Below are 23203 nucleotides of genomic sequence, written 5' to 3' on the forward strand. Positions count from 1 at the left end.
ACAAAGTACCAGACTGGCCTCTTTGTTGGTTGTAGTTGAAACACATCCCTTAGTGTCTAAGCAGGTGGTGGCTGAAGAGACTGCACAGCTGTTTGCAATTCGAACTCCTCGCATCGATGGGGGCATGGATTTGCATATCCTAAACTGTGTTGGAGACCTCTGAGATCTGGCTTTATCAAATGCCGGACGATACAAGACTAAAACATCACGCTCTATTGCGGTCGCTCGTGCTTCGTTTACTACTGACAGGTACATTACACGATCAGAAATACCCAATGAAGTGGACTGGAAAGCACCTTCTGTCATAGCTCAATTGGTAGAGCATTGAATGCATAATTTGAAGGTTGTGGGTTCGGATCCCACCGACGGAAAGGGCAATTTTTGTCCATTTTAATTCATTTCAATTTACGTCATAATTACTTCACTACGGTTAGAGACAGCAATTAATGTCTCCTATGCTTTCCTTGCCATAATTGTCTGTTGGGTTCATTTGGTTGTGTCTAACAAAGAAACGAGTTCCCCGAAAAAAATTTTCTTTCTTGTGTGCTTTTAGTGTTTCAGAAAGAATTGTCCCGTTTTTGCAGTAGCCGTGACAACGCACCGAGTGTTATTGCTGGCCTGTCTTCAATCCTGTCAGCTGACATCCGCTTGTGCTGCCCTCTGCAGTCCTCTTTGCTTTTCTTTTCACCATTTTCGTTTCAGTTTCGCCTTTCGCTACCAGCCTTGCGTGGTGGGATGCATGAGAGCATTGCATGGGAGCATCTTCATGTCGGTGTGGTGCAGTTTGCTTTCAGAATCATGCTGTTTCGTTCATGTTGACAGTCATCTCTGATGGTTTCTGCTGCACAGTTTTTTTCTCTCTCCCTCTCCCAGGTGAATTCTTCATGTGTTACCTGCAAGTGCATCCCCTCTGCTACCAGCAAACTCCTTTCCTTGCTTTTCGCTCCCTATCCCCTCCTCGGCAAGGTAACCTGACCTTGTGCTTGCTGCCCACTGTTGCCTCCTTTCTTTCCCTTTTGTCAGCTAACTTGGAGGAGTACTGGCATGAGGGTTTTCAATGTGGTAATTTATTGCATAACCCATCACATAGCCCTCATTTAATGTAGGCACCACACAATTGAGTTTTCCACGTGTGACAGCAGTGCCAGAATGCATTTTCTGCGACAAATAGTTACTAATGCGTAAAACCTGTTTAAAGAAAAGTGTGGGCCAAAACTTCGTGCCCTCTATCCTATCCCACACTTTTTCCCTTTAAGTTTCTTGTGCTACGAACTATTTGTCACAGAAAATGCATTGGAACCAACTAGCTCAACTTTCTTCGTTAACGGGGGCTTGAATGCACAGCCTAGCAAGAGGGAAATTGGGCCGTAACCAGAATAGAGGGGGGGGGGCGGGGTATATGCGAGTTTCCTGCCATCTGGTTTGTCTATTGGGCATACCATGGCTGGTACATGTGCATCTCTCCACCCCCTCTTTCTCTCTCTTTTTTTTTTTTTTGAGATATGTTCACGGGCCTGACTAGAGGGAGTGGGGGGGGGGGGGACGCGCACATGCGTGTCATCTTTTTTTGCACTCGTAGCGGGCAATATTGGGAACACTGGGCTACCATAGGATAGCTACGTTGCGCCCTCTGTTCACAAGACGATGCCTGTATGCTACACTTGCTTTTGGTGCCACACTTTATGTGTGGGAGAACCGCGGGGCAGAGCTTTTACAGATTTGAAAAATTCGTGTCAGTGCCCCTCTGGTTCAGTTGGTACATTGATGTGCAGATGTGTAGGCACTGTGGAATGCTTCTGGCACCAAATGCATGCCCCCCCCCCTCCTTTCCACTTTGTCCTGTCTCTCACTCGAGTTTCATGCGCTTTCTGTATCCAGCGTTCTCGCCCAAGTGTGTCAATGTTGTGTCGACGAGGAAGTCGGGTGTATAAAGGGTTCTTGCTGAAATATGGGCCTCTTTCAACCCGAAATTCAGCTCAGAGGTGGAAGTTCAAAATGTTTGGATCATTTTTGCTTGCATTACTTCGATGTTTCATCACCGATTAATCAGACGTGTGGATTGCCTGTGGCAAACTTCGGCAAAAAATTAAGTTGTTTCGCGGGTATGACCTGCATAGCTATATACTACTGCCGAGGCAGGGAAACCGTTTTCCTTTCTTTCTTGTGGTGGTGCATTTTAGAATGCTCATTAGGAGGGATAGCACTTCTATGTTTGAGCTTTGCACCTGCCTTCTTTTACGACAAAGAATTGGCCACTGCTTGCTCTGCAACTGGGCAAAAAATGTTCGATTTTCATCACTAAGGGGGTGTGTATGTTGTCCTTTCCACAGTGCAAGTTGCCATTATGGCATATTGCTGCCATGCCTTGAAGCAATGCTTGCTCATCTCATCCAAGCGAATCGGACATACAAATTTTTTGTAGTGTAATGGTATATGAAGTATACTGTATGTTATTACAGATAACACACTTCTGCATGTAACTTGCACCCCCAACTGCTAATTGTGGCAACAAAAAGAAAATAAAAAATGCCCACATACTGTCGTGAAGTTGCCTTCCTTGCATTACCATAAAGCACATCTTTGAAAGCTAACTTGCTCTCCCAAAATTGGACATGTAACTCACACTTCAACTTATATCCAAATTTTCGGTATATTTCAAGTGGGTTTTACGGGAAAAAATACAGTATTTCAATGGTTCAGATGTTATGACAGCCTCTGTCACTGAAACAGCAGCACCATAGTTTTCGTTTTGATTTAAAGACAGGATGTGGAATGGTGTGAGGCAGCGTACATTTCTTTTTTAATCATTGTGAAATACACGTTCTTGCTGAAAATTGAAAAAGGGGGGCATGGTCTCTATTCATCAGAAAAACCAGTGGATTGCCGGCGCCACCAGGCACTGCATCCAAGCATGATCTGCCTCCATGTTCGGCCTCTGTATAAAATTCAAGCGTGAATGAATGACAAACTGATGATTAAACTGGAAGAACCGCTTATGCCAGGCTTCGTCATTGACACGACTTTCGATACGAGTAATGCTTGAATGCAGAATCTGTGAAGCCACATATGAGGTGATGTTGTGTAGCTGCGTACCTTAAAATTGCAAGAACAGGTTGAAGCTTTGCGTGCATCCTCAGCAAACATGGGCATTATTCTGTGTTGTGTGCTTAGCCTCTTTTCTTTTCCTTTTTTTTTTTTGTGCACGCACATCTAGAGATGTGTGCATTTCATAGTGTTCACTATGCTTGCATGTAATTCAATGTGAAGGGTTGTGGAGGCGTAGGCATAACTGCGTGATACTCTTCACACAGAGAAACTGATGCATAAACACGTGCTCAGAAAGTCTGTTGCTGCAGTTAGACTCTAACGTTTGTAAGAGCCTCTTTGGCAGTTGCATATGAAATCCCCATGGTAGCTAAGCGGATAAGGTGTTGCCCTGTTAAGCTTGAGGATGCATGCTCGATTCCGTGATACTGCGACTGCTTAGATGTACAGTGCTGATTGATTAAAACACCATGTCAAAACTTTTAGTGTAACGACTGGTATGCAAGTTTTCACCAGACAACAGTGCGTTGTTGCTACAAATATAGCCACTCTGTTTAATGTTGGCTCTGATGTAAGTGTTTGATTTGAAATTATGCTGCTAGACATGAACTGAACATGGTGGAAACGAAAGTGCTTGCATTACTTAACCCTAAATTGTCAATCCTTGAGCACTCTGCACAGTGGTCCACTGTTAAAGGGAACATCGGATCGCGCGTCGTCCACTCAGCGCCACCGCTGACCGGTGGCTGCAACGACTTTCGTGCAGTCGTAGTAAGCGCCGGGCGCGGTGCTCTTTTGTCTCGTGAACAGCCTGCTTCGCGACGATTTGAAGTGCGGCAGCTCAGGGTACAGCAGAAGACGAAAGAACGCAACCGACAGTGCTCACTGTGCCTGCGTGAAACTCATTGCAGCCCACCGGCAGGCGCTGGCACCAAGTGGGCGACACGCGATCCGATGTTTCCTTTAACAGTGGATTACTGTGTACATAGATTCAGGTGCTTATTAAGGGAACCCAGGTGGTCAAAGCTATTTAGAAGTCTGTCCGCTACGGTGTGCCTCATAATCGTATTATGGTTGCAGCATATAAAACCCCATAATTTAATTTTTGTGTTGTTTGGTTGTGTATGAGTGCTTGGAGGCGTGTGCCTTGCAGGTGTGTGAGGTGTTCACAAATTGCTGCCGATTACTTCAAGTGCCTCTCGGTTTCGAAGCTTTCATGCAACTTTTCGTGACAGACGTGTACTGTGTGAAGTTTAAAGGTGGTGTCATCATCTTGCCGCTTTTCTTTCGTACCATGCCTGTAGTGGAAGGCTGGTCCTTGGACGACCAGGAGAAGCTCCTGCATTTCGCCTCTAAAGTGTTCCTTCTCAACTTTCCACTCTACGTGGCCTTCAAGCACAGCCTACACTCAAAGCTCGAGGTAGGTGGTTTGTTGAAAAGTTATGGTACATCACGCAGATTCAGGCGGGACGTTGAGTATGCAAACTCGGCCCTGTTGTTTTTTTTCTGCCCCCTTTGCAGGAGGTGTCACAGGCAGAGATTGCAGCTCTCAGCACCGTGTGCGATGTGAATGTAAGTTGCTGTCATCAGTTCAGTCGCTGGTATTGCTGATACACTAGTATTCAGATAAGGTAGAAGTTCAGGGGAAGATGGATGCTTGAAGCAACGAAAAATTCTTGGAACACGGGGTGTCACTGAAGGCAATGTTTCAATAAGTGGTCTTGTCTCCTTCAAGCCTGCAACTCTGCAGCCTTGAAGAAGACTGCTTGTCGAAACATTGGCTCTAACGACACCTCTTGTTTCAAGGATTTTTTATCGTTTGTAGTATTCAGAGCAACACTGCAGCATGTTGCACTGAATTTGACGGGAATTAGACGAGCAGTGCTTGCACTGACATTGGTAGATTGAGTTGATGGTGAGCCCCGGCATTTTTGCACGCATGTATCCTTCGTTTCGGTTGTGAGTGGATCCTGCAAAATCTTAAAAACTGAAATGAATTTTTTTGCAAAAGCACAGCGAGATTCTGCAATACGGGATGGGCCTGTGTGCGTCTGAATACGAAAGTGCTTGAAGTGCAGAGTGTGTGTTAAATTGTCCTGTGACTTTATCATTCGACGATGGATTTACGAAAGCTTTGTGGTAGTCGTGTGGAAGAAGCACCTTTGGCTCATTGATTTGAAGAAGAATGATGTGGCTGCAATAAAAGTTTGTTTCGCATTGAATTCTGTGCTCTGACAACTTTGTAAACACTGTTGCAGTTACACAAAAGCAGTGTATTTGTGGGCACTTGATGTTTTGCGACAGGCATACTTGATCTTATGACATCTTGCAGTGCTGTAAGTGTGCTAGCGTAGATATTTTTTCCCTCTGTAATACTTTTCTCGCTTTCCTTGCACTTATCTCCATGCTCTTGGCACTTCGAGGTCACAAACAACATGTGGCTTTTGTTGTGACATAGTATCCTTGACAGAAAAGTAGAGAGGGCGCAGTTTTTGAGAAAGGAAATGCAAGCAGGCCATACTACAATTTATTGTTCTGTGGCGAAAAAACATCCCAAATGCTTCCATTTGGCTCAGAGTGTTATGGGCTGCGTGGCACATTGTACAAAATCAGTATGCGGAACTGTGAAATGTGTACCAACATGTGCCCTCTTTTCGGTCCTAGCGTTGGAGTACCATTGCAATCTGTCCTTGCACTTGAATGCTCGAAGGCACTCGAATGTTCCCGCGCAGGATCTGGACATTCCAGTGCACCTGCTCCGCAATGTGGCTCACTTCTGCGGGCAAGGGGGTCTGTCTCTGCTGCACTCCTGTTTCCAGGAGGTGCCGCCGCAGAGGCTGCCCATCGGGCTGGCCCACGCTCTCGTTTCGCTCGTCTCAAATGTGAGTGGTTTTCCTTGTCACTGCATTCACTTGCTTCTAATGCTTTCTCTTGAAAACCATTCTAAATATGACATTTGTATGGTCAAAGTCTGAAATGAGAGATTGAAGGTAGGTCAACTTAGCTTGCCAAGAGGAGTGTGGTAGTAGTGTCAGAAGAACGAGGTTTCATGCCACTTCTTCACCCTCCTTTGCACATATATGTCAGACCAAATAGACCACCAAGTTATTAAGCAAGGAAGGTTAATTAAAATTCTGAAGTTAGGCTGACTTAGAGTTGCTGTACATGGAGGTGCGAATACAAGGGGTGTTCAAATGAAAAGGTACGAAACCTCGTAACAATATCACCGCTTACACAGATGCCTATGCCGCTATGGGAGAATGTAGCGAGATATCTAGGGATGCGATTGGAGTCTCTGCCGTGGATCGGAGCATGCGGGGGCGCCCGCATGCACAGTAGAGTGGAGGCTCTTATAAAGGGCGCTGTCCAATTGACACGCGGCAGTGTGTGTGAGGACAGGATGGTGTTCACATTGCAAAATTCTACGATTGAGGAGTGGCGGGGCGTTAAACGATTTTTGACAGCTGAAGGTGTTAAACCGGCCACCATTCATCGCCTGGGACTTCCATGTGTTTGGTCCCCTGAAGAAACATCTAAAAGGGAAGCGCTTCAACTAGGACAATGCTGTGTGTCTACTAAATTTCGAGGCTGGCGTCGCCATAAAATAACGCAGAAAAGATTTGCCCTGGTTATCTTGCAGTGTTGCCTGTCTCGAAACTTAGTAGACACACTGTGTAATAACATCCGGATGACTGCTTCCCATATATATCTGTCTTGTTTCTGTTTTAACTGCGAAGCTGTTTAAGTTAGCCGTAATGTGTCCCACCCTATCCAAAAAAATAAACGGGTATTTGCCACAGAAATTGGGTAAATCCCACTACTCACCACTGGTCCACTAAAAAGGAAGAAGGCAATACAGTCGAACCTCGATATATCGAACGGCACGGCGATCGCGAAATAGTTCAATATATCCAGAATTCGATATAAAAAATCACGTAAAAAATGCGTCAAGAACTTGTGGAAAACAACCAACGAACCAATCGTGGTGCAGTAAATACTCACTTGAAGATTCAAACAAAGTATTTATTGTGTTGGCTTAAAATACTGAAAAAGAGTAGCCTGCTTTTTGTTGGCAATGGCGTGTTTGACGACTGCGTCCTCAACATAGTCCAGGCGATACACAAGTGAAAGGCCGGTGCCTTCAATCGCGCTGCAGTGGTGGCGCGCAAGGGCCAAAGTGGCTACGACCTCAGCTGATGTCGGGAGCGGGGCACCATCAGCGCTTGCGGGATCCACCTCGGCAGCGTCTTCATTCGGCTGCTCAGCGGTAGCTTCGGCGACGATCTCTACATCCGTTAGCTCCGCCGTTGTACCAGTGCTGTCGTCACCTCCAACGAAGTCTTCGATGCACATGCTTTGCGGCTCCGCACCAACAAAGCTCTCCAGCTTGCTCCACGTTTCGGCGAGCTCGCTTTCTTCATCTGCGCATGCCAACTCAGCTTCCTCGGATTCTTCCACTGATGCTTCGTCAGTGCGTCCACCGAAGCCCGCATGCCGAAAGCAGTTGGCTATCGTCGACTGCTTGACGTTTTCCCACGACGCCTTGAGCAATTGGATGGCGCCCAAAAGATCGATCTTCAGATCTTGGCCCATCCGGAGTCTTACAAGCAAAATGTCGATCAGCCGACGCTTGTAGATAGACTTAAATGTGCGGATAATGCCCTGGTCCAACGGTTGGAGCTTCGAAGTGGTGTTGGGCGGCAGAAATACCACTTCGATGTTGCTCAGCTGGGCATCGGTGTGGTGTGCCGTGCAGTTACCGACGATAAGGCATACCTTCCGTCCCTGACGCACCAGGTCCGAATCCCACGCCTTCAGCCTGGATTGCTTCCAGTTTTGCTGCAAAAGTCAGGGTCGTCCGTTTCTTCGTGTCTGCAGCCATCGCTACACACACCACAACGCGCGGCAGGCCTAACACGAGCACAACAACGACCGATGCGACGGATGCCTGGCGATACTATCAAGGAGGAGCTGGTGCAACAAGTGCAGTGCGTCATTGCTGCAAGGCTGCGGCGTGCGTATGCCGCTACGTTCAAGTGGCGCACTCGGCGCCATCGATGTGTGCAGCAGTTGTAAACGCCCACCGCGCTACCGCTATTTTCGAGAGTTGCGGGAAAGCTCGCCGCCTGTCAACGGAGCGCGGGCGGTTTGGGGTGGCCGAGTTCGATATATCCATTATACGTCAAACTTCGTTCGAAATAAAAAATTAAAAATGCATGCGATTTCCCACGTGATATAGGAACCGTTCGATATAGGCAATAATTCGATATGTCCGTGTTCGATATATCGAGGTTTGACTGTAGTTAGCCCAACACTATGGGAATGGGAAAGGCAACGCCGGCTATGAGGAGACCCTGAATCGATAGAAGGCCTACACCAACGACAACGTGCCCATAGATCTATGAGAGGCGTGAACGCTTGGTTGCAGCGCGAGTTTGTCATGTATGTGACTGTATGAGAGGTGCGAACGCTTGGTTTCAACTCAGGCTTCTTTCTCTGGAATCACAATCTGTGATTGTGTGTGGTTTAACTCGAACCTCTCTGCGCTGAGAACGTAGAAGCAACCTAGCATCATCTAGCTAAAGCCTAGCAATGACCTCAAAGCAACCTAGAAACAGCCCTCATCACCTAGCTAAGGCCTAGAAACAACTTAGAAGCAACCAGATTAGTCTTCAGAATCGTCCAGTTTTGCTGTTTCAAGGCTTGCGCGGCTTAGTGCTGAGTACAAGCTATCTCTTTTATCTGATGCAAAAATTTCACAATGCACGTTTTGAAGCATTGGTAGGTGTTATAGTTAGTGGTGCTCACTTTTTGCTCTTTCTCTCTTTCTGACCTTCTCCTGGACAGTTGAAGCTGTGGATGAACCTGCCATGCATTGTACAGCACTTGGTTCCCCTGCGGTCGTCAGTCATTCGGTGCGTTACCCAATACTGCTTCAATAATCCTTTTATCAAGCAGTGAAGTGAGTCTTGTCCTTGGACTATACTCATAACACTTTTTGCAACGTTTATGGCTTGTTTCTCGTCAAGATGAGAAAAAAAGAAGAAAATGCCCCACGATTTATGAGCTTCGTCGACGCCGCTCTTGTGCGCAGGTACTTGTGCAGCCGATGCGAGGGGGAGCTCCGGGGTGCCACCAGTCGCAGCCTGTTTGAGCTGATGCTGGGGGCGGTCAAGGATCCGCTGGACGTCCACCTGGCCCTGGACAGGGAGGGCCTTGAACTGGCCTTTCGGTGCTTCGTCTCGCCTACGCTCACCATGCGTCTCTCGGGCATTGCCCAGATCAATGTGAGTGGATGCTTCGGTAATGTTCGCCTGTTCATGTCCTTTCTGTGTTTTCTTTTCAGGGACGACCAAATAGAGATCTTTTGAGACTTAATTGAATAGCGCCAGAAACAAATAGAATATTTATTTTTATTTATTTATTTATTTATTGTACCCTCAGGGTACCTTTACTTAAAGGTACCCTCAGAGTACCTTTAGAATAGCAAGAAAACTTGCAGGGTCCCTTATACTTTTGCCTAAGATGACTCGAAGGCGAAAGCCTTCTTCTTTTTCTTCTTAGGCAATTGTATTGTCCCCCTGCCCCCAAAAGCTTTCTGCACCTAGTGTGGTTTTGCGTTGACTCCGGGATCAGAGGCATTGCAAGCCTTCTGCACCTCATGTGCCTCCGGAATCAGTCCACCTATGAGTAAGCGACGATGTCACGTGATGACATCACAAATTTTAGCGACCTGTAATGTTATCACATGATGATTTTTTTGCATCACTCGTGTTGATGCTGGCAGTCTCTTTTCGTGTTTGATGAGGCATTTAAGGCCTTAAAAAAGAACAAGTTCTTTTTACCATTATTATAAAACAGTGTTCATCTCTATGCAAGTAAACAAATTAGCCTATCCCGATACATAACATGTCACATTTTGGGCCTATTATGGTCAGTAATGAGGTTCTTCTGTAATTAAGCTGGTGTTTCACTTAACGTGTAACTGTGAAACACCAGTGTTAAGTGAAACGTGTAACGTACTGTTTTGCAACCCTCCCCTTTGATTTTGTAAGCTGGTCTACCTAATTTATGTTGAAAATAAATTGCATATCTCAATAAATAAACTGTCTGAAATCACTGTTATACCCTACTGGCAGATGGGCTGCTTTGATCACGATTTATCGTGATTGTCCACGTGACGTCAGTGTAATTCTGGCTGCAGTCTTCGTGTCCTCGGTTGGTTGGCTTCTGATGGAGGAAATTGACCGTATTGCCGTAGTTTCACGGTTGGCGATGGTTGGATGATGTTTTTTGTGATGCGTGTAATTGTGTGGTCACGCAATTTTTTTTTTTTCCATTCTGTCGCGCAGAGCCACATCAGCATGCTGAACGAGCTGTGCCACAACGAAACGGTGGTGGGAGCCCAGGCCATGGCAAAAGCCCTGGCCGCATGGCTGGTCGAGTATCGAGTCGTCGAGCACATCTTTGGGCCCAACCTTCATGTGGAGGTACGTGTTTGAAGTGTCCCGTTTGCTTTCATCTGATTTCGTGTTGCATCTGTTCGTAAGGAAATTGAAGTTCGCTGCTCAAGGTTTTTGGTGACTTTGCACAATGCTTGGTCATATTCCTTTGCGACCTGCATTATGATAAACTGTGTATAAATGGGTGAGATTTACATAATTTGATGCCGAGGTTCTGGAGAAGAAGGTTAAAGCAAGTGTTGGTGGGGGTTATAATAAACTACAGTGCATTTTGCAGCAATTAATTGCAATGACATTGTAGACAATTAACTAATTGTTGTACAGTCAGTCATGCCATATGTCTTCATGAAGTGAATTCAACGAACCACTTAAATTACATGCGATCGTTATCTGCTGGCAGCGAGCAATTCTAAAAAGGTAAAAAGAAATATATTGTGAAATTCCTGCCGAAACGCCCCATGTCCAACTTCTCGTTAAAACACAGTACTGCCTTCACCAAAGCGATCGCGTGTAGCAGAATATTTCACCTAGAAGTGATGCAAAGGAACTTTAGGTGACAAGAATGTTTAAATTACCATGAGGTCAGTGTTTGTGGTCTCTTCCTTGCGAATGGTGCTCAGAAGTGGCAAAAGTGAGTCCAGTCTCCAAATGAGGACGCCGTGTCACAAAGGGATATATTGGTTGTCCAAGTCATTTCAGTGAGCATTTGGAAGGTTAGAGCTCCCTTTAACTCGTTCAGCACTGCATTGCAATGAGTGCACATGCACACCATGTTTTAGCAGCACCACCATTTCATTCAGATATCGTAATCAAACTTCGAGGGAAACAGTGGAAGCTCTCTGTATTGAAAAGCAAAAAGAAAATTGTGTTAGCCACCCATCTGTTGCATTACTTGGAAAAGAAGTTGTGTTCTTGTCGTTTTTATGTCGTGGCATGTAATCACGAGCTGTGCTATGTGCACTTTTGATGAGTTATTTTGACTATATCTCGCAGATCGGCAGGTTTTTAAGGGAATGTTTTTGGAAAAAATAAACCAGTTAGATTTCACCCATCCTTGTGTTGCTTTCCTTTGTGCCAGTGTTCTTGCACAAGTACTTCTTTTCTAACCAGCATGGGTTTCGAAAGGGTCTTTCTTGTGAGACTCAACTTTTCGAATTTACTACTGACTTACATTCTAACATGAACAATAATCTACAGACAGACTGCATATTCCTTGACTTTGCAAAGGCTTTCGATCGTGTTGCTCACTGCCGCTTGATTTTAAAACTATCATCGCTAAAACTAGATTCGCTTACGCTAACATGGCTCCGCAACTTCCTAACAAACCGGCAGCAATTCACTATCGCAAACAATTCCTCTTCATCACTTTGTTACGTTTCCTCTGGTGTTCCGCAAGGAAGTGTTCTCGGCCCCTTACTTTTCCTCATCTACATTAATGACCTGCCGGACAGTTTATCATCTTGTATGCGCATATTCGCCGATGACAGCATTATTTACCGTCCCATCCGCAGCAGTAGTGATCATCTTGCCCTTCAACAAGACCTTGAGCGTATTGGTGAGTGGTGCAATACCTGGCAGATGACATTAAACGTTTCCAAGTGCAAACTAATCACTTTTACTCGAAAACATCATAACTTTAGTGGCCTATACATAATTGGTAACAGCATTGTGGAACGCGCTCAGCATTATAAGTACTTAGGCATAAACCTAACTCCAAATCTTTCCTGGTCCACACATATCACTTCCATCTGTGCTAACGCATCAAAATCATTAGGTTTTCTACGCCGTAATTTATACAGTTCTCCTTCCGATGTACGGAAACTCGCGTATCTTGCTTTAATCCGTCCGCAACTAGAGTACGCCTCCTCCATTTGGTCACCGCATCAACAATACCTAATTAATATGTTAGAATCTATCCAGAACCGAGCCAGTCGATTCATTACGCGTAATTACAGCTACCCATCTAGCATAACACAGATTAAACAAGGCCTTGCACTCGAGCCACTAAAAATCCGCCGTGACATTTCCCTTTTATCACTATTCCACAAACTCATCCACACTAGCATGATGCCATTTGTTCACCTTAATCTAGCTCATCGAACTTCACGCCGATTACATAACAACCATAGCTTATCACGCATGTACGGTGAAACTGACGCGTTCAACCTTTCGGCTCTTCCACGAGCGATTCGATTGTGGAATGACCTACCAGATGATCTCGCATCACAGCGAGATCACGCAAAGTTTTTAAACAACCTTAAAAAATATTTATGCATCGAAATTTGATGTATGGCGTTGCAATGCTGTAACCGGTACGTTTTCTTTTTCTTTTTTTCCCCCTGTTTTTATTTTATCCTCTGTATTCAGTTATTTGCGAAAAACTCTTTCGGCAGTTATCATATCTTGTTAACTGTTCGTGTTTAAATAGTTACTTTATATATCTTTTGTGTAACGCCTTTAGACACTACATTTCGCTGTTTTAGTATATTTTGCATTACTATGTTCGTGTGTTCAGTTACATCTGTAATAATCTGTATTTCACCTATGTATATTTATATCTTTTTTGTACACGCTGTATTGCCCCCCTTACACAATGCCCCACGAGGGCGCTGTAAGGTACTCATAAATAAATAAATAAAGTACCGTTAAGATGAATGTCTTTCAGCTAGGCTGACTCACAGTATTGCTGCCCTCACTTGTCATCGTTCTACTTCCTCCTTTTGTGTGGTCTAAGTGACTTACTGTTTAAGGTCTGTTTAAAAAGTCTATACCAGATGAGTCCAGCAAGTAGTGCTACTCTGTCCCAACCTGGCATCGTGGCATCGTCGTCATCAACTTGCAGGTGATCAAGCAGAGCCATCTGGTGCTCGGTCTTTTGGCGTCCGAGGGTCAGCTGACCACTGCGCACCTGGATGCTGTGTGGGCTGCGGGTCAGCTGAAGCACTGCGGCCGGCAAGTCTTGGAGCTTTTGCCGCCCCTGATGCGCAGCCTACGGGACGGGCCCGCGCTTCACCTGTACGCTCGCCTCTGTGCCTTGCCCCCCCGGGAGCACAGCGAACAGGTGAGCAGTGGGTCCTTGAATGGGCTGCTGAAAGTTAAAAAAAAAAACTTTGTTGAAATTTGAGAGATAGTTTTTCATTCTAATACAGTAGAGCTCTGCTGACACATTTTTTAAGGGACCCGAAGAAGTAAACGTAAGAGCCAAAAAAACAGGGAAAATGAAAAAAATATTAAGTGGTACAGAATTTTATTTCAATGCTTGTGCTTGAAAGAACCGTGCAACGTTGCCTAGTGTGTTTACTCATGCTGCCTGAGCAGCACTAAAAGTTTTCCATGCCAGGCCAAGCTGCATGAAAAGTCGATGTGATCTTATGTGGTCAATTGGCCGGCTCAGAGCACACTTGCGACATATCGTTAGGGAATGGTCCTGCAGATGCAACGTAACGCTCGCGCAGCAATGTGCGATAATGAAACTACCCTTGAGGTGCGACTACGCAAGCAGAAACTACCACTGAGACGCGACCGCATGAGCAAAGCACAGTCCGGCGAAAACGGAACTTTTGAACCGTTGCGCCGTTCGCCATGTTCTTTTTTTCTTGAATCAAAGAGAAATGCACAAGCAGCGTTTTATTACGTCTTGTAATGCATGGATTTTTATTTTTTTATTAAAAGTAGTTTGAGTACTAGTGATTAATTGTACGCTAGACTCTTGACGTCATCGGACTCGTTCCAAAATGTCTCACTGGTGGTGCATATTGTGTCCTACATTTACCTTAGTTTCTCAATTACTAGAGCACTGCTGTTGATAATATTGATGTTTTAGATGTTGTCAAACATTGACCTTTCCCCTCTAACATAAATTGTTGTTTGCCTTTAGTGTCCCTTTAAGGCAAGACAAAAGGGTTATACAGAAGCTTCATTTCATCCTATGCGCAATGTATCATATTGTCTTGGCCACTTGTCCAAAGAACTGGCAAAAACAAGTTGCATCCACATATTTGAACGTTGCACCTCAAGGGGATGTATTTCCACGGTTTGCGGCATTTACGGTGTGGTACCATCTATGCAGACTCTACTGCTTGCCTCGGCGTTGACCAAGCACATGTGGGCCAGCAGTGGCAAGGCAGCGCGTGGTCGGGTGTCCCCCTTTGGCCAACTGACGGGCTCAAGGCCACACGGCAGGAGGTCGCCAGTCAAAGGTACTTGCTGATGCGTGGAAATATGTACACAGCTGATGCCTAGATGTGTCAGGATTGCTGGACATATGGCATGCTTCTGCTAACGTCAGGCTGCTGGTTTGATTCCCAGCAATCAGCAGCCACATTCTAAAGAAGACAATATCTAAGAACACTCTTGTACTTAGATTTTTGTATATGTTAGAGAACCCCGGGTAACAAGAACAGATCATAAGCCCTTCAGTATAGTGTCTCTAATAGCAGTGTGTTTTACAGAGGTGCTGTAAATGGCACACCTTCATGATTTTGTGGCATCTGTCCGCGTACAGAAAACACCTAGCACCACCTAGGGAGCAGTGGTGCATTGTGAAGTATTAAAATGGAGCCCCTGGTGCCCTCTATAGAGAGGCGGAAGAAAATACAGTAAAAGCTCGTTAATTTGTCGCTTGTTAATTAGGAAAATCAGATAATTCAGATGTGTTCTCTGGTCGCAGCTAGCGTATGCATTGTTTAATGGCATCAAACTCTTGTAATCCGGTTAGATTTGGCTGCAACCCGGTTAATTCGGACGATCCTCGGAGCGTGCCGACCCTGAAGCGCCACAACAGTGCAACGCAAAGGAACGGAAACGGCGTTCGCAGACAGCCGAAACGGCCACGCTTTTTCAGAAAGGCGTGGTTGCCACCCACAGTCGCGTTATTGGTATGTAATAAGGTCTGGGTTCAGAGCACGTTTCGCATGAAGACACGGGGGTCAGTTCAGCCGCGTTCACACCGTGAACGAAGTCACAAATGACGAAAATTGCGGCTTTTGCACTGTTGTTAGGCAAAACAATTACCGGATTGACATATTCAGCAAGAAAATAAAAGTGCATTGATGTAATAGACATTTATTTATTGTTTTCTTGATACTTTTGATAATTTGGTATTCGGTTAATTCAAACGGCTTTTTTTGGTCCTGTGAAATCCGAATTAATGAGCTTTTACTGTAATGCACTAGAGTAGGAAAAACTCTTTTCAGTATGTGTTTCATACATGTTGCACCACATCAGTAAAGTCTATGCAGTGTGTTGGCGCAGTCGTGCATGGCAAGTATGAGTCGACCGCACGCTGTGAAAACACCCGAGGAGCAGCGCGTTTGTGAGGAATAGCAACGAAAGCAAAAATGGCCGTGCTCCCGTCAGCTCCGCTGGGCATCCACCTGCAAATAGGAATGGTCTAGATTTTTTTGTTTAAAGATTTAAACTAGGGGTGTGCGAATATTGGAAATTTCGAATATTTTTTTAATAGTATTTGCTATTCGATTCGCACTGGAATATTACTATTCGAACTATTTAAACTTCCCAAATGCAAATACAGTTGTCCGATTGAAAGTGACCCCTTCAGATTTTCAATATGCGTCACCTCATTACACTGTCGTGTTGCGGCAAACCTGCCTTTAAAGCTCCGTTACGGTCGAACCTTGCCAAGACACATTCAATGTCCGATTGAAAGTGGTCCCTAGATTTTCAATATGCTTCACCTCATCACACTACGGTATTGCGGCAAAGCTGCCTTTCAAGCTCTGCTACGGTCGCAAATGTACTAACTCAAGAAAATGCTGGTTCCAACATAGAGATGAAAAATGTGGCAGTGATGAGGGCTCAGTTAATGCTGTTTTGGACCTGAAATTTGGGCAGGAAGTCCAAAAAATGGGACGCAGATGCTTTTTAGCATCCAAAATTTCAGATGTCTTTGTATTGGCCTCGAGGCCCACCACTGGAAACGCCGGCGCCACCGTCGGCGTGACGTGCTTGGCAGGATCATGTGGTCTCAGCGGCCGCGTCGGCTGCTTGTGGCGCACTGCTGCGTGCTTTGAAAACGAGTTTCAAGTCCCACATGCGCTGCGATCTGTTCAAATTCGGCAGTTTTCTCTCATTTTCTACTCAATTGAAACCATTATAATAGAGTGGCTGCCTCCGAAGGCGACGAACATGGGGCTCTACCGCTCGGTGCTGCAGTGCCGCGCTTACGCAAAGGAGCCCAGTGTCAGCCTGCACTGGTAACCGCGGGACAAGAAGCAGCGCGAAGCATGGGTTTTAAAGCTAAGAACCGGCAAGTAGCCATCCGCTAAGAGTCTTGCGTGCAACAAGCACTTCTGCGACGAAGACTTTCGTTACTACGTCGGGCCTGCGATGTTCAGTGAGTAGCAGACAGCGCGCACTGAGACGATGGCTCGCGCGCTTCCCGCCGACAAATGATGCTTATCTGCAGCAGGATGGTAAAAGCGCTACCTTTTACCACGTGCGATGCCATCTCAGAACCCTCCAATGCGACCTCTTGATCGTCGGCCCCGTGCTCAGCGTCCACAAAATCGGCTGCAGATGTGCAAGTCATTGCTTAGATATGTTGAATTAAAAAACCCCTTATGCATTCGTTAAAGATGACTAGAAGGCGAAAGCCATCATCTTCTTGTCAGTCGATGTACTGATTCTCCCGCGCCCCCCTCCAAAAGTGTTATGCACCTAACGTGGTTTTGCACGGCCTCCTTGACCGATCACGGAGGCAATGCCAAGCGACCATGACGTGTGAATACGTCATCATGTGACGTCACATTTTGTGACATCATAATGACGCTACATATTTTGGCGATCTGTGACGTCATGATGACGTCATATAGTGACACCATCACGTGACTATTATTTTTTGCATCACTCGTGTTGACGCCGCCGACGCGGGACGCCGACGAGCAATCTGCCCATTTGATGAGGCATGCATTGCTTCATAATGCTTCATAAGCTACATAAATTTTGCATTGCCTCCGTGATCGGCCCACCGGCCAACCCCATGTATTTTCTTGGAGCCTCATTTATTTACGTGGGAAAGATGCCACCCTGTTGTCGTTAGACACGACACTGCTGCCAAAATTGCTAGGATACACGTCAAATAATTACTATCCTGTATTGCGGCTGCTCGTTGCAGCAATAACTTCTATTTTATTCACCGCTATTTCAAGTTCATGTGGGTCCTAGTTCACAGCCGACGTTTGCAGAACAAGTCCGCAAACGTTACTGTATTTTCTTTCTTTTCCTAGGCCTCACATGCTACTACATGCTCGGTCTCGTAGACTGGTTCTCCTTCCACCAGCAATCTCGAAGTGGTGAAGCTTTGGTCTATGAATTTGTTGATGACAGAGAGCGACAAGTTCACTGGAATGCCAACGGAAGGATAATTAAGGAGCATTAAAAAAAGGCGTCGCATTTGCTCACGTTTTGTGTGAGCACCAAACGAAACGAATGCGCTGAATAAAGAAACAGAAGCAGCGGCATTTGCCCGCTGAGAAGACAGATCAATACGCAGTGCGAGACAACTTGTCAAATGACATTGAAACGTACCCGAATTTAGACCGAAAAAGAAAAAAAAAACACTGGATCGTCGGGACGGCAGATCACAAAGTTGCCATGCGCACCGAAGCCGCAGTTGTAAGGAAATTGTTTTTGAACTGCTCTGATAGCATCCGCGCAACAGTAGTTGTTTGTTTACTCACAAATTCTCATATTTTGCGGCCTAAAGTTCACAGCGCGGTGCCAAAACGCGCTCGTAGCAAAAGCGAAACCATCAGTACGAACATACATGCAGACGCTCATACATGCAGAGGCACCGTCGGTCGTCGCGAACCCGTGCGATCGCTGGCTTGAGGCTTCTTTCTGTTATGCTCCATTTGGTTATGCAGGCAGTCTACTCTAACGAGATATTTCATATAGTTTGCACTCAGCGAGTGACTACCTTTCACGCAAGAAGCCGGTTCAGGGGTCTCCAACGCGGTGACAGCGTGAAGCGGGTGCTCGGTTTTTTGCAAAGAGACAGCGACTGTAGACTATCTTGTGCTTTCAGTTCATCAAAAATGATTATTTTGACACTATAGAACACAGTTCATTTCGAAAGTACTTACAGAAATGCCCTGGAGGGCTTCCGCGAGGTGTTTTTGTAGAGCGCCGACAGCAAAACATATGGGGAGCGCGAAGGCGGTATCCTGCCTAGCACGCAATCGAGGCGCGTCCGATAGAGGGCCACTCCGTAACTCCTCGAGGCCAATATCGACATCTACGAGGCAGATTTGGAACTTCGGACTTGAAGGGAGCACACCCTTGTCTGCCACATTAGTTGCTCTTCCACAGAAGTTGAAAGAGGAGAAGAGGCTGAGGAAATGGCATCTTTGCCTATCACGTGTAAAGTGTTGTCGGCAACACTTTGGTTGCACCAGATCATGTACATAAATACAGTTCGGCCTCTACATTGCCTCATTCTTGATAAGACAACTATGAAACACCACCCCGCTAGTGCTTCATCAACCTAGCAAAAAGAAACACTTTCATGTTGCTATCTCATAAGAATATGCTTAGGAATCCTCTCTTGACTTTTTTTTCTGCAATTTTGCTTCGAAGTATTCGAAAAATATTCATTTCGATTCGCACTCACACTTCAGTATTTGAATTCGCTTCGCACCCAAAATTTTGCTAGTCGCACAGCTCTAATTTAAACCCCTTGATTTGACTATTGTTGAGCTTAGCTTTTGTACGATTTCGTGGACAAGTTGCATATGAACTTGGTTGGCTCTTTTCCTTGTTTTGAAGGTTGTTAACTGGGAGTGGAGATGATGTGTAGGTTATTGTTGTCAAAATGTAGTACTTCACTGAAATGAGTAACCCTAAAGGAGAGTTTGAGGAAACCTACAAATTCGGGCATGCAACAGTAGGACAGGATACGGTGCACAGTTCTTATGTAGGGGTAATTTGTGTTTTTTTTCTCTCCGAGACTTTGTGCCTAAATGTGCGTCTCTTTGTTTTGCTGATTGTCTGGCAGTGTCCAAAAAGGGCTTTCACGAGGCCACTGATGCTAGTGAAGAAGAGGAGGACGAAGATGACGATGAAAATCCAGTGGCCTTCCCCTCGCAGGGAGCTCAGGTGAGTGTGCTCGGTCCCGCTCGTAGAAAAATTTAGAAGAATGTGGCCTGCACGTCATTCGCTTGCTGTAAGACAACCGAAGTTGGTAGGGATTTGTTGTGGAAGAAAGCAAGGCACGCAAACATGGACGCTGGAGAAGGGAGGCGGACTTTTCGTCACATGCATCAGCAGTGCATGTGACGTCACCAGAGTACAAGCTGCGGCCGATTGGTACATGTTGGAGGGATGTTAGTTTTCATACTTTGCCAATCAGTCTTGCGTTCAATCTTACAATCAGTGCAGACATAACCTCGACATCTCCTAAAAATGTGAGGGGGAGGGAGGAGGTAGCACCTTGGGGAGAGAAGCGAAGGCAAGAAGAGAAACTGCGACGAGCTTACAGTTGTTCAGGGGCCCTGAAAGGCATGGACAACTAATTTTTCTGGACCTAGGTTTTTTTACGGCGCAATGGTAGGCTCCCCCTCGGCAGTGGTTAAACCTTGCAGCAGTTGATCCCAGAAGCGCTTGGTTGTTGTGTAAACAGTTATTTCGATCTGTGGGGATTGAGGCTTGCCCGTCGCCATTGCGCGGGTTTTTCGCCTATTTCTGCCATCCTCATGTCCGATCATGTCGCTCCCCTCCTCCGCCGTCCTACGGCGCTGGGCGAGCGGGGGTGACGTTAACCCCCTCACCCCGGCGCCGGATTGCGACGGTGGCGCCACGTTCGAGTCTCGCATGCTCGCGTCTCGCGAGACGTTGCGCGCGGCGGGGGAGTCAGACCCTCTCTGGACCTCGTAGGGTAAGCACGCATTTTCTTTCCCGTCCGTCGGCTCCTTTGTTTGGGCTCGCTCGGACGGAGTTCGCTTACGGTGCCTTGCGCCAGCGGCGAGCGCTTACCTTACGTTGTCCTTTTCCGAACGCTAGGCTGAAGAGCGGTGCGGTGCATTCGCGCGTGGTCTTACTACGCCGAAACCGTACCTATCGAAGCCAACGCGAGCGGAGTTTGCCCTTGCTCGAGCGATCGGGCCCTGTTTTGGTCGCTGATCGTGAGAGCACGCAGCGTAGTCACGAGGGAACGTTTCTCTCAGCGGCGTGTCGCCGTGAGCCCTTTTGCCCGCGGAGACGTGCTAGCGGCACCCTTTGTGTTGTACTTTCGCCCGTGGCGTGGTTAAGCCTGTTTTGCTTCTCCCGCCGCCTTTGGGAGCGGGCGTTGTACTGCGTTTTGTGGTGTTGCCGCAGGCAATAAAGTGTTGCGGATTTCGAGAGCAGTACTGTGTACTTGCCGCGTTACGCTCGGCGCCTTGTTTGCGCTCGAACGTGCGTGTGCAGCGGTGCGCTAGTTCACGCGAGGCGACGGCAGACGCGGCCCGGTGGCTCGCTAAGTCCGAACCCACGCTAGTGGCCGTACTCCTGTGAGATACGTGCACACTACAGATCTGAAAAAAAGTTGGAGTACCTCCTTCAGAAACGCTGAGAGGCAATAGCGATGCCGATAGTCCTCCATGCAAACTGTTTATCACGCTTAACGCTTTGCTTTCACAGGAGGGAGTGTAACTGTGGCTAACCACCTTCATTTTGACATTTTCAACCATTACTGAATAAAAAAAGCAGGTAGAATGAGTTTTCCGAACGCTCGTCATGTGAAGTTTCTTTACCGCCTCGCGAGCCAGGTGCTACCAATACTTCTCCAACTTGTCGGCAGGTGCCGCTACTCTCTCAGCTAACATCTTTCATTCTGCCACTCATGAGCGTCGGATCATACGTCAAGTGAAGGTGGCACCACTGTTCTGCTCACTACAAATGAAGGCTTATCTGCACATTCTAAGTTCAAAAAGATTATAATAAAAAGAAAGTGCACTGCATTTCAGTACAGTGGAACTTCGATTATACGACTCAGGGGACTGCGCAAAATCGTCATATAATCCGGGCGTCGTATAATCGAAAAACCGAGAATATAGGCAGTGACGGTCATTGTTGCCCCACAACAGTGGGCACATAATGCCTAAGAAAGTCCGCGGCACAAACCTGCGCTGCTCCGAGGAACGTAGATTAAATTAATTGAAAAAATGACAACCACGCATTTTATTGGGGGTGTGAACGAACCTCTATTTCTCACCTTTTAAAAAAATCTGTGAATTTCTTCTGAGAGTTTGCCCAGCCACGACGCTTCAGCTTTCTTTCGATAGCTGCAACATCTGGCAGCAAGTCACCGATCTCGTCGCGTGCGCAAGCAAACCGCCGAATGTGGTCGTCGTAGCACAACACGTCCGCGTAAGTCGGGAATGGACGCGCTAGCCTCTGCAGCGTCGTCCATCTCTTCCTCGTCGGAAGTTCCCGCAGTGTCGGGACGCACAGTTTCGATAATGTCATCCAGCGACACTTCACTGCACACTGCAACGTCTTCGTCGGCACCAACATAGTCCGCGAAAGATCCAGGCAGCTCCAGGCTGCAGAACTCTGGTTCGTTGTCAACAGGCACTGCAGCTTCACTGGTAGAACAAGCACCACTGCTATTAAAGCCGCAGTGCCTGAAGGAGTTGGCGATGGTTTCTGGCCTGACTGCGTCCCATGCACTAGCAATGTAGTGCATTGCATCAAGCACAGAAAGCTTCTTATCCAACTGCTTGCGTTCCATGCCCGCCAGCCGACGCGCACCAGAAACTTCCGATATTTCTGTTTCATGCACTTGATGACGCCAGCGTCAAGTGGCTGCAGCTGGCTAGTGCAATTGGGGGGCAGAAATACAACTTTCACATTTCTCAAATGCGACATATCTGATGGATGGCATGGCGCATTGTCAAGCAGAAGAAGAATCTTTCTGTTCTTAGCCCCCATTTTGGAGTCCAGCTGCTGCAGATATGTAGAAAACATAGCAGCTGTCATCCAGACTTTCCGGTTGAACGTGTACTGGCACGGCAGCCTTTTCAAATTCTTGAAGCATCGCGGCTTCTCAAACTTGCCGATCACGAGGGCAGCAAGCTTTTCAGAGCCGTCTTCATTAGCGCAAAGCAATACGGTAAGACGCTCATTGCTACGATTACCCCCGTGACAGCTCTCTCCTTTGAATGCCAATGTCTGTTCTGGCTGCATATTATAAAATAATCCAGTTTCGTCCGCGTTGAACACGTCGGACGGCTTGTATTCCCGTATCAATTCCGGCAGCAATGCAGTCCACTTTTCTACAGTGTCGGAGCTGACTGACGCGCTCTCCACAGCAGCGGCTGTACACAACTCCACTGCGTTTTTTAAAGCGATCCAACCAGCCATTGGAGGCTTTAAAGTCGTCAATGCCGCAGCGCAATGCAACTGTCTCAGCCTTCTCCTTCAAAATTGCGCCATCCACGGCAATTCCTGAACTGCGGGCCTGACGCAACCACTCAACGAGGGCCTTCTCCATGGCAGCATATTTGCCATCTTTCGCGGCCTTCCTGTTCAGGCCGAACTTTGCCGCATTTAGTAGGATGCTGTCCTTCTTCGTGAGGATCGTTTTCAGCGACGACTCGGGAACGTTCAGGTCGCAGGCAATGCTGGCCTTTGTTGCTCTGTTCCACTTCTCCGCCTCCTCGATTATGCGAAGCTTTTCTCCGAGCGTCAGCGGT

At 46.7% G+C, this 23203-nt stretch overlaps 1 protein-coding gene across 1 annotated transcript in view; it reads left to right on the top strand.

Annotated features, from left to right (window-relative positions):
- The window catches only part of LOC119374613 (ubiquitin carboxyl-terminal hydrolase 34), a 152743-nt gene that overhangs the window by 5902 nt on the left and 123638 nt on the right, over window positions 1-23203 (top strand). Inside the window, exons 4-12 of the mRNA XM_049411107.1 lie at window positions 4350-4465; window positions 4567-4617; window positions 5778-5927; window positions 8893-8960; window positions 9140-9332; window positions 10398-10535; window positions 13351-13569; window positions 14578-14707; window positions 19525-19625. Coding sequence (XP_049267064.1) covers window positions 4350-4465; window positions 4567-4617; window positions 5778-5927; window positions 8893-8960; window positions 9140-9332; window positions 10398-10535; window positions 13351-13569; window positions 14578-14707; window positions 19525-19625 — 1166 coding nt within the window. The remainder of the gene's footprint in view (window positions 1-4349; window positions 4466-4566; window positions 4618-5777; window positions 5928-8892; window positions 8961-9139; window positions 9333-10397; window positions 10536-13350; window positions 13570-14577; window positions 14708-19524; window positions 19626-23203) is intronic.

This window comes from Rhipicephalus sanguineus, chromosome 11, assembly GCF_013339695.2.
Source record: "Rhipicephalus sanguineus isolate Rsan-2018 chromosome 11, BIME_Rsan_1.4, whole genome shotgun sequence".
NCBI classification, from domain to species: Eukaryota; Metazoa; Arthropoda; class Arachnida; order Ixodida; family Ixodidae; genus Rhipicephalus; species Rhipicephalus sanguineus.